The sequence below is a fragment of the Onychostruthus taczanowskii genome, unplaced genomic scaffold (assembly GCF_017590055.1).
Source record: "Onychostruthus taczanowskii isolate IOZ18803 unplaced genomic scaffold, ASM1759005v1 scaffold17, whole genome shotgun sequence".
NCBI classification, from domain to species: Eukaryota; Metazoa; Chordata; class Aves; order Passeriformes; family Passeridae; genus Onychostruthus; species Onychostruthus taczanowskii.
Window position 1 is genome coordinate 5,292,538 of NW_024498906.1, and position 12,498 is coordinate 5,305,035.

The 12,498-nt window shown below is 35.9% G+C and overlaps 1 protein-coding gene across 1 annotated transcript in view; it reads left to right on the forward strand.

Annotated features, from left to right (window-relative positions):
- IL1RAPL1 (interleukin 1 receptor accessory protein like 1) overlaps positions 1–12,498 on the forward strand; it is a 583,023-nt gene that overhangs the window by 418,085 nt on the left and 152,440 nt on the right. The window contains exon 5 of the mRNA XM_041399893.1: positions 7,973–8,047. Within this exon, the coding sequence (XP_041255827.1) occupies positions 7,973–8,047 (75 nt within the window). The remainder of the gene's footprint in view (positions 1–7,972; positions 8,048–12,498) is intronic.

Sequence of the window (12,498 nt, forward strand, 5' to 3'; positions counted from 1 at the left end):
TGAAACATCAGAGGATTTGCTGGTGGAAATGCTCCTTGATACATCATTTAATTATTTTTCTAACAAAAGATTTCACTTTCAAAAAATTCACTGATAGTATATAATCTGATCTTTTGTAGCAATAACATTCTTTTTTTTTTCCCAGGTGATCTGATACCTTTAAAACCCAAGTGAAGAGAAAAATTTAACAGAACATGCAAGTAGACCAGGCTTTAGCATGACATCCTTTTCATAAACCTACTTAGGAAATCTCATTTCCATTATCTCGCTTTAGGAATCAGTTTTGTATAAAAACAGTGGTGTAACGTAGAGAAACTACAGGCAAAAGAGAAAAAATATTTTGGATATTTTAGATACTTTAATATTTATATTTGGCTTTCTGTACTATGGGTCTCTTTTTTGTTTGGGGTTTTTTTGTGGGAGATGGGGAATCCTGTCACTATAATTAAAAAAAAAAAACAAACAAAAACTTTTAGAATTAAAGCTTTGCTTTATTCCATCCCTTTTTCTTCATAAGATCCCAAAATCTGCCACCCAGAAGGAGACCAAGAGCATCTCAAGATATTAGGCGGATATTTCACTCAATTGTTTAACTACATATATTCTTTTGTTCTTTTGAATTTCAAGACTGCCTTAACATCTGCCATGGCAACCTTTTGACTATTTGTACTTTTTCCCTGGAGATGATCTCTGGGAAATGTCACTGTGTGTTCAAGAAAACTAACATCTCCTCTGAAGTCATAGGGATAGCACAAGTTTCACATCAGATTCAATTAGAGATGAGCAGATAATGAAAACCCCAACATCTGGCTGCATTTGCTCTTCTCCAGTATTCAGTGTGTTGTTAATCTCAGGGGACTCACAGGCTTAAAACATTTTAAAAGCCTTCTTGGAAATATTCTTCCCATCTTTTATATTTGATTTTAGTGATGTCTCTTCTCAATATGCATCATGAAAACTTTTGCAACCTCTTTATTGAATACAAGTTTACCTGTTTCTGCACTTTCTTTTAGGAAGGGCTGATATTCTACTCAAAGGACTATAAAGGTTTTTATTTTTGAAAAAAAACCCTTATTGAAAAAATTAAAGATTATGGTCAGTTTGCAAAAAATATCAGAAGAAATCATTAGGTGTAAAAAGATAAAAATAATTTTAATTTATATGCCCAAAGCAGTAGGGGTGGGGAATTGCTGTTTTGTTGTTTTTTAGGGGTTTTAGTATGTGGTAAGGAGAAGACAATGACAAAGACATAAACTGAAAGGAGAGGTGTTTTTGTCTTGCAATGCAAGATTTATGGGAACATTTCAGAAGATAAAAGCTGATCTTGAGTCAGTCATAGTGGAAATGGAGTTACATTAGACAGCTCATTTACAGTCATATGCCTATGGCTTTGCACACATAACTTCAGTGTCCTTATATGTGTCTGCCCTCAGTTTGAACTGCTTGATTCAGCATGCATGCAGCAAGACAGAATATTCTTACAGGGCTGCTGTGCAATTCATGGCATATGTGACTTTAAATGATGCCCTTGTGAATGGAAACTAATCTGAATGTAACTGAGAGCAGAGATTTAAGGTTGTTAAGTCTCAAGCAAGTGTAAAGATTTCCCTTCCTTTGAAAGACCTTGCCATATACTGAGTTTTTAAAAGGAATTGATGTCTCTATTGATAGATCTGAATACACAGGACTATACCTATGTATGGAGAAATAAGGAAAAAAACCAGCATCCTTGAATTGCATTACCTTTTTTGCTCAGCTCACATTTACTCTCAGGAGTCTCAGAGTTCTCAGTATCAACACTCATCTGACAGTGACTGTGTAGATTAATGTTTCAAGACTGTAGCTTCATCCTGGACGTAATTAATTTTATTGCAATCTGCTGTAGACTACTGCTACTGCATTACTGCATTTCTTCTTTCAGACATTTCTATTAAAGCAAAGAAAACAAACATAAAAGTATGCATCAGAGTTTTTAAAATATCAACTGGATTGCTATAGTTTTTCCTTCTATTATTATAATTACTTATGATTCCTGAATATGGCCATTAATGTCAACTGTTCGTAACTGAGGGCTTTCCAATGACAGTGCATTATTTTCAGATCCCTCTCATGACACTTTAACACAGCAATCTGAACCCAGATCTTTGTTTTACTCAAGGTTCAAACTTTCTCCACGGAAGCTGGCATAAGATAATCATGCTTGACAATGCTTGAATAAATGTTCAGATGAGGTAGTTGGAAGGGTGAGTGCACCCCATGCACTTCCCAGGCAGGCCCAGGACAGCTCCGAGCATGTGGAGCAGGCAGCAGCGGAATTGTAAAATGGTTTGGGTTGGAAGGACTTCAGACATGATCTGGTTTCAGTCCTTCTGCCATGGACAGGGTCACCTGCCACTAGACCGGGTTGCTCAGGGCCCCATCCAGCTGTTCTTGAACATTTCCAGGGGCACTGCAGCCACAGATTCCGTGGGAAACTTGTTTACCTTTACAGTCTGTCAGACCTCCTCTATATCCTCCTCAGACGTCCCTCCCCTGACAGAAGTACCTTGTCTACACAATTACCAGCCTGTGACAAAACTGGCACAACAAATATAGGAGATAAAGAAACGCAAGCTCAGAATATTAGCAAGAAAGTAAATGGAAATGAGGAATTCTCTTAAGTTTCTAAACACAAACCAAGAGATGTAGTCTTTTTGAACTGTGGGTTGAATTCAAAGAAACAGTGCAGACTTCATGAAAAGAACTCCATGTCTCTGATGTCCTTTGATTTCAAAGTGTAGGAATATTTTCCCATTGCATGGCAATGAATTCTTCTCCCTATTTAATCCTTGTTATGGTTACAGTATCTTCCAGGGACTTGTCAGTAATTTTTTTCTAAAATAGACTAAGTTCATAAACATAAGAAGTTTAATCTCATTGCATTATCTCAAATATCAGAAAGATCAGAAGGATTTTCATCCTCAAAATGTAATTTTTACTTCAATAAAACATTTGAACCAGAAAAGTTCTAAAATATATATAACTCAGACTGGACAAGTTAGGCAATTATTCCTGTGAATTTTTGCCTGGAATGAAATGTCCAGACAATAAACTGGCTTTCTGATTTTCAGTCAATTCCACAAAACCCTGTCTTCCTCTAAGAAATTAAAACCTTTTGTAGTTATATTCAAGGGAGAATCTGAGAACACATCATAAAACAGACATAAACCTAGATGTTTAGAATTATAATTTTTCTATTTTAAGTTTGTGCATTTTGAGTCGGCTCCATTTTGATGTCCAGATTAGTGCTATTTTGATACACAGGTTGAATTAAGACTTTTCATTGCTTGTGTTAAAATCTAACATTTGGCTGGTCTCTCCAAATGATAGTGTTTTGCACTTAGCAAGTGTGTGTACCTATCATGTGACCACATTCATCTGAAGCTAAAGCAGCAGCGTAGGAAGAGGAGCATGGAAGTCAGTGCCTGATGTAAAAATATTATCTTCTGGCTGGTTTCCAGCACGGTGACTGATTGTGGTGGCTCTCACTTTCATTACTGCAAGAAAAATTGTTGAATATATTTTAAATGTACATCCAATCTGATAGACACGGAATGTGAATTTAGTCACTTTTTCTCTGAGCAGGATCAATATGTCTGCAGCTGACTGGTATTTCTGAAGTTGTATATTAATTTTTAATAAATCTTCAGAATTGGTTACTTCACCTTTTTATTTTTTTAGCTTTAGTTTACTTCAAGTGTGACACATATTTGTTTTCAAACCATTCATCAATGATGGTTCAGAAGTCAAACATAAGATGAGCTGTAAACTTGATTTATGATCAAACAGCTTTCCTTTAAAAGGCACTGACCTATCAATTCCCATTGTTTTTAAAGAGGAATATAGCAATTTTGATTAAAATGATTTCTTGACTCTAAAGCAGTGGGGGTGGACAGTGCGGGGCGGGAGGGATGGTGCGAGGGTGGTGAAAAACAAAAGCAAAAAACAAAAAAAAAGTGAGAAGGAAAAAAAGAAAAAACCAAGAGAGAAGAAGGGAAAAGTGAATCCATATATGAGTAGATAATAATATCCAGGAACTAAGATTCTTGCCAAGAGACTTGAGAATTCCCTCATGCAAGAATAGGAACCTGAGCACTCTGTTCCTCCTGTGTGACAGCCATGTTGATAAGTACTACCTGTGGGAAGAGCATCTTCTCTTTATATTTTTAAACATATTCAAAGGATTTTTATTCTTTGCATACAGTAAAGAACAGGAAGTACTTTCAAATCAAGGATATTTTTGTAGGACACGAAAATTATTGCCTTCATGTGTCTATTGCTAAAAAAAAGAATAAAAGGTATTTAACTTGTTTAAGAGACCAGACTTAGTTGTGAGTTTCATAAATTTAGTTGGGTTCTTGCTATTTAGTAACATTTTAGAAAGAAAGAATTAAATTATGCTTTTTCTGTTCAATTTAGTAGATAACTGGTTCAATATATCTGTGTGAAAATAAAATTGATTTTGAACAGACTCTCACATGGCTTAGTTAAGAAGTCATTCCCCATGATTTTAAGGATGTGAAAAAGTTTATAGGAGATATATAGGTCTACTCCAGAGTTTCTAAACTAAATGAAGATTGTAGTAACTCTGTGTTGTCCATTAATGTTGACTCTCCACAATTTAGAGTGTACACTTGAGGGGTGTAGAGGCAGCTAGAGAAATTCTCACCTCTGCATCAGTCCACTGGCATTTATGTGCCAGAATGTACTTACATACATTTTCAGGCTAAGAAATTGATCAAATAACAGACACTAAAGGCCCTGTATGACTGAGGAAAAGTTTCAGATCACCTTGGAAAATTTGATATTTAAGCACATATAGTTATTAAAATTCTTTTCTTTGCCTATATAACTCCTATTCACAGTAGGTCCCTACAGTTTAAAGTTCTGGAATGCAGAACTTTACTGGATATGTTTACTTTTCTGGACAGGTGAAGGAGTTGACCCTGGGAAATATGGCTGCTTATAGGACAGACATGCAGCAGTGTGAGGTTGGTAGACATCTAAAGAAATGCAATGCTGGGGTACTCCCCCCAGTTTAGAATTTTTGTTGTTGCATTGTCTTACTAAATACAAATTGTTACTGTCAACAAACCTTGGTAACTCGCCCATCAAAATAAGTATAGGACACAATTAACTTCTGTTGAATCTTTGTTTTACTATTGATTAGGGAGGTTTTGTACTCCTTGGGGATGGGGCAGAGTGCACTCTAAACAAATGGGAGGAACGGATGACAAAGTAGAGAACAGAGATGCTCCTTCAGGAAGCTTTGAAAAGTTGGAGAAAATCATGGAGTCAAAAAAAGAGCAAAGGCAATATCTTGGTCTAGAAGATGAATAATCCTGTGCAGCAGTCCCAGAACCTGGGACTGACTGAGTAGGAAAAAGCTTTGCATGAATGGTCCTGTCAGCCCAGGTGGACAATAAATTGAGCATGAGTTGGTGAATCCCAACTGCAAAGCTCTTGGCAAGACTTCAGCCAGCATGTCCAGAAGTGTCCATGTCCATGTTCCCAGTCCTTCTGTGTCTGTGAGGCCACACCTGGGACAATGAGAAATTTTCAGTCTTTTGCTGTTCAAAAAGACAGATGCAGAGAACCAAGTGCAGTGTAGGGCCACTGGGTGGCTGGCAGCTGGAACACCCAAAGTGGTGAAATCTGCACCCAGCGGGGTGTTCAAAATGTGACTGACAACCTGCTCTATTGGACCTGCTTCCAAGAGGAGGCTGGGTCACTTGGCTTCCATCCTGTGATGCTGATACATCATTTATGTATCTAATTTGTTGTTTTCAGTAGCATTTTATTTCTTAAATTATGTATTAAATCTCATAAATTAAACTGGGCAAAAATTTTATAACTTCATACTTCTGTTGAAGGATCATTTATTTCCATACATCCTGGGCCTTTTCATTTAAAAGTAGAAAGCTTCTTAGAGACCTGAGATACAGGATCATAAAAGTAATGTTGGTCTTTGCTTAAACTGATAATAATGCTGGTTTCTAATCCACTTATTCATTGCATTCAGATTAACTCCACAAGTTACTATATCTTTACTTACAATGAGGGAACTTTGCTCACAGTTTCAAAACAGATTTAGAAAAACAGTGACTCAGAAGACATTATCTAATGAATAGTAATTGAGTTGAGAATGACAGAAATGCAAAATTAAATCTAAATTCATAGTGGATGTTTAAAAAATGGCAATGTGCTGATGAATTATGAGCCTTTACAAAGAAGTTAGGAAATGGAATGACTAATTTTACAGTTTAAGAAGAAAATATATTTTGAATCCTTTTCCTTTCAACCCACTTTAGAATTTAAGAAAAAAAAAAAAAAAGAGAGAAGGAAAAACAGATAAAAAGAATTAACATTGGTTAAAGAAAAGTAGCAAGCCAGAGATGATGCCAAAAATCTTTCAGCTCTCTCCAAAGCCTGTAGCGCAGAATGATTTCCCATAGAGACTAGGAGCTGGAAGAAGAATGAACTGAGAGAAGGTTTTTGGACCAAGTACACGTGTTTTACCACTCCACTGAATTTTGATTCATTGCTAGGTCTGATGGGTTAACACCTCTTATACCAACTGAGTGGGCTTGTGCTTTTATCATATAAAGGATAATCTCTGTAAAGTAGAAACACGAGTTGATGATGGTTCCATTCTGTAATTGTTGCAAAGTTGAAATTAATGCTGTACCTTTTAAAGAACATTGATAATTTACTAAAAGACCAGAGGAAACATAATGAAGAGAATGCAAATAAACTTCTCCTGCTATTTCACTGACAGGAGACAAGTGTGTTTTGTAGATTAAGCCCATACACATATGGGAATGTGTGTGTGTCAGTAAGAACAGGAGCATTGATTTTGACAAGTTGAAGGGAACAAATATTCTAGAGCTGTATCAAAATGTCAAATGTATTTTAAATCTGCGACAGCCCATAATCTGTGTTAAAAACTGAAGTATGAATTGATGTTGAAAAGCAGAATATCAAAATGTTGCAGGTGACTAGAAAAATTGGAAATTTCCCATGAATATTTAGTACCAATATTAAAGGAGGAAAAAAAAATCATTCTTTTTGGTTCATATGGCATGTACACACCTCTCAGACATAGTAAAAAGTACACTTGCTAACAAAAACAAAAGTAGTAATAATCAATGTCACTTCTATGAACCAAATAGGCAGATGTTGTATTTGGTAGAATAGCATGATTAATATACATGCATACTTTGAACACACTTCAACAACCATCAGAAAGTTTTTATCCACTACAAAATTCTTTCTATTCCACCATTGTATAAGTCTACTAATATTATTTCAGGGTAGACCAAAAGGGAAAAGAGAAGCCATCGTATTAGGAATCTTGACATTATTTCATTGTATCCATTCCTTGGATTTTGAAAACAGCCTTTTTCAAGTACTCCGCTCTACAAAGTTTCAATGTTGGGGATGTCTTTTCAAACAAAATTTTCATCAAATATTCAAATATTCAAAATTGTTTTAGAGTAACTTCTGTTATCTATCTTTTAATGACTACACCTTATAGAAAAGTAATTAAAAATCACAGCAAACTATGAAATCCTGAATAATATTTAAAAAAAGAGAAAATTGCAATGTCAGTGCATTTTTGTTTGGGGTTTTTTCCTTGATTGGTTGGTTTGGAGTTTTTTGTTGTTTTTCTTTTATTGGTTGGTTGCTTTTTTTGTTGGGTTTTTTGTTTGTTTTTGTGGGGGTTTAAAGCTTTTACTCTTTTAATACAAAGGCTTTTAATTTTGGAGCTATATTTACTGTCTAAGCAAAAACATTTGCATCTACTGAAGGCAGGAACATTATTAAAACAAAATAAAACCAACGCCTTCTTGAAATATTAGGTATAAAACCAAGTCTTAGTCTACCCAATAATAATCAGAACACTACATATGTGAATTTCTTTCTTTTCTAGCGCCACTAACAGATAAACCACCAAAGCTTTTACACCCCTTGGAGAGTAAGCTCACAATTCAGGAGACCCAGTTAGGTAAGTAGCAAACATAACTTCTATTCAAATTGTATGAAGGAATTTCATGTGTTAATGTATGATAGTAATGTAATGGCATGTTGACATTAATAATTTAATTGAAAAGACATTAGACATATGTTGATTCCATGCAGAGATGTATGATATATCATTGACAAGACTGTACTTGACAAAAAAAGATCTTAATAATTAATACTGAATGCTAAGCTTTTGGTTACTGATATAAGGTTTTATCTTGCTGAAAGTCAACAGTGACCAGAGTATCTGAACTTAACTTTCCCTTCTCTGTATATTTATACATACTTACTCTGGGATTCATTGGGATTTTGTGGTTTAAGTTCTGCTCAGAAGACTTCTGTGTTTTGTTGGCAGCAAAGATATTCCCTAATTACAAAGTTTGTGCTGGGCAAATCATCCAGCAAACAGTAGTGTTATCATAACAGCATCTGATAATTCTGAATATATGGATATTTATGCATAGATGAAAGAACAGAAATTGATGCATGAAGAAAGCATTTTGCTTCACTTTTTCTAGTCTAGTGGGTGGTGGATATGATTGGTCACTTTCACGTCCTACTGCTGCAGAGCTAATGAAGGCTCCGAAACTGAGTGCATGGGTTAATAGATTTTGCAGGATATAGCAATTTATCTCTTTGTAGATTGGCAATGAGAGCAACTTGTAAGAAACAACAGTAGGTTACACTGGAATTATGCTTTGGTGTCAGAACAGTAACCTATTGATAGATTTTCTAGCATGTTGGCTACAGGAGAAAATGGAAACCAATCTGGTGGAAACAAATCTCGTAGGAAAAAATATAAATAAATCTCATAGAAAAAGTACTGCAAGTAAAGCTCAGTACATTCTGCAACACAACATCAGAAAAAGCAGAAGGCTTGCAAATTAATTCTGACAGTCATTGGCAGAGCATTTTATGGTGATTACCAGCTTATGGCTAATAGTGGCCAGAGAATAACTCATATTTTCTTTAATATTAGTAAACTATTACTTTGAATGATTCAGGCTATCCAGGTAAATTTCTGATATGTTGATATACAGGTTTTTTAGAAACTATTATATAGAAAAGGAGTCTTGCAGCATGTTTCCTTCTAGAGCTTTCTGTTTTTCTGCAGGTATTGTTTCTGATATACTGATTCAGAAAATCTTTCCTGTATGCCAGTCCTAAATGGTTTTAGGTTGTTTGAACACAAGACTAGGGAACAGAGGACAAAGTGACTGCACATTTGTTTTTTAACTAATGTTTCTTACTGAGATATTTTGGATGAAAAAAAGAAAAAAACAAAACCAAAAGGCAGAACCTTTCTGGGCTTTGATGTTGTCCTGCTAAATATACTGTATGGTGAGGCTATTTCCAGAAGAGTGTAATTATTAATGGCTAGCTAGAAGCTTTTTGTCTATTATTTTTAGAATTAATCTCAGTTTTGATTTTTCATAGTTCTAAGAAACATATCAAATCATTTGAAAAGAGCTGGGTTTGAAAAAGACACTTTAGAAAACTAAATAGCTGTTGGTGAATATAAAAGAGTTAACTTGAAAACATCACTTTCAGACACAGATGGGTAAGTCTGACCATAAATTAATTTATGGTGAAGTTACAGTACTTAGCCTTGTATCAAAAAGCTACAAGAATATATTAATTTGTTGTTTAAAAGCCCATGAAAAACATGTGAGAACTGGAACAAGTGTAAGAAATTGATAGTTCCCTAACATGAAAACCATGTTTTTCTGTTCTTAGATTTAATGCCTTAGTTCTGCTGGATAACCTTTGAAAGGTCTATGTTTCCCTGAGGAAAGCTAGTGTTCATTTCTGGGGGTCAGTTCATACCTTGCAGAGATGCAGAATATTTTAATGTTGGAATAACGCCAAGGTTCATTTAGATAGCTGTTGAAGCTATGAGAATCCTACTCAACTGAGACTTGGGGTGGCCACACTTTGTGACCAGTCTAGACACTGCCAGAAAATTTTAGTCCTCCAGAATGTATTTAGGATGGTGTGTTTGTCCCTTACTTGGAAAATAAAAGTGTTGGTGACATTGGAGAAGTAGAATGGGTGATATTCCCATTCCCAAAGAGAAGACAGAGAAAGGAACGAGGAACTTGGGGCAGTCCAGGATTGCTTTAGCAGGTAAGCAATTGCTGGGGAGTTGGGGCAATCCCTGTTCTCCTGCCATATTTCTGTCCTCACCTTGCAGTCTTCAGCTGGAGTTGAAAATGAAAGAAGTTACGTGTGTGTGTCAGGGAATGTTCTCGGAGGTCATACCTGCCTTACAGGGATGTGTGTTAGCTCCAGGTGCACATGATGTACTGAAAAGTCAATGGTGATGGCTCACCTCCAAATCTTCCCCTGTGGAGCACTGCTGGGCACACTTCTGAGGAAGACCTCAGTAATACCAGCGTATTTCTGTTGAAAGAGCTACTGGAATTCAGTTCTTAAACAGAACACCTCCAGGCAGTATCTAATTAGAGATGTATCTAACTCCCAAGACATATCTAAGACACATTTTATTCATTTGGCTCCAGCACTGCTAGGTGAAAGACATAGGAGGCATAGGGGGGTCTTCTATACACAACAATTAAAACTAATGCCATGGGACCACAAACCTGTTCTGTCATTTTCTTGCTTGGCTTCCACAAAACAACATCAGACCAGGATGTGACTGCAGGGAGGATTTTCTCTAGGGTATGACTGATATGGATTAAGTCAGACTTGCCAAGGCAAAAGGTGAGAAACCAGAGTTGGAGCATCTGCACACCTCAGTCCTAGGAACCCACAGGCTCCCGTGGTGCTCAGGTCATCCTGAGTTGTTTGAGGAAGAGGTGTCATGCTATTCTGCTGGTATTTGGGAGTGTGTCAAGGATGGCTGTGCTGCAACCAGCAACTTCAGAGAGTCACAGGTATCTTGATATATAGTCAGAAATATCTGTTTATTTCACTGAATAATAACCAGAAACACACAAGATAGAAGCACAAGATAAAAATTGAAGGAGGATTTAATTTCTCAAAGGTTTTTCATATAAAATAGCATGGGAGAGCTAAGGAATGAAGTACAAATACCTAGATGAGGAAAGAAAGATTAGTTTCTGGACTTTATGTTTTCTGTTTGTTACTTCACTTCCAGCTTTGCAATCAATTACTTAATCCTGTTGCAAGGATAAAAAATGCTAATTACATTTAAGCTTTTCTTCTGTTAAAAAGGCTTTTTAGGTAGATATGTGACCCACTACAAACTACTTCTCTGGAAACAACATCTCCAGATAAAATATTATGTTAAATACACTCTTCAAAAGCTTGGTGCTGTAAGATGAATAGTGTTTTCAGCTCTGAGCCTCTGTGGTCTGGCAGCAGCGTGGGCCAGGGAGAGAAAAGCTGGCAATGAGCAGGAGGCCAGGGAAGGAAAGGCATGGGAATGAGGAACATAATGACCAAGGAACTGCGCTCCACAATATTCTTCTTCTTACCTTCAACATGCTAAGCAAATCAAGTGTACAAATCCTTGATAACATAAGACCCCCTTGGAATAATAATGAAAACACAAGCCTGAAAACACTAATGCAGATCTGTTCAGGGAGGAATTAATTAACATTGTTCCTTATATATCAGAAATCCTAAAACTTTGGGGAACTATATTTTTAGAGTCATGCAGATGTTATGTATTTATGATAGAAATAGATCTTATCCATTATATGTAAATTTGGTTTTAAAATTATATTCTGGGATTTTTTTATTGGTAACTTCAAAGTCTTTGAGTTTCACCTTTCAGGTTACAGTGTTTTTCACACCAACACTGTCCAATATCTGTCCCCCTCAAGGAAACAAAGAATATTGTTAGCCTAACACAAAAAACCTCTTATTTTAGTAACAAGTTGGTTTATGCTGTGTTACCAACATAGACAAATGTGATTCCACAACGGACAATAATGGATTGGGATTAAAAAATTACAAAACATGAAATAATTATTTTAAAAACCTCACAAGCTAGTTAGCCTCTGTCCTCCCCACTTTTTCAGTGTGTCTCCTGGTTTTGCACAAGGCTGTAATTTGACATGCCAAAATTCACCCAGAAAAATAAAGCTATTGTTAAGTTATTTTTAGCTAAGTAGGCTTGATGTTAGAAAAGAGAAAGAAAGAAAGAAACAAACAAACAAACAAGAACCCCAAAGAAACCACAAACAATCAAACAAAAAAGGAATAGAGTATTTCTAGCACAATATGAATGGACCTAAAAGGTAAGATTGTACAGGAACCAAGAGACTTTCCCTGCCATCTGAATAAAGTGAATTTTCCTAAATTGTATCCAACCCAAAACATTACTTGTGACCAAGTAATGTTTTTATCTCGGACATTACTTTGATAAAATTAAATTAACTGTCATATACTGAATTGAGGATTTCTTCTTTCTTACCCTTTCCTGCACAGATTCAAGGAAAAAAT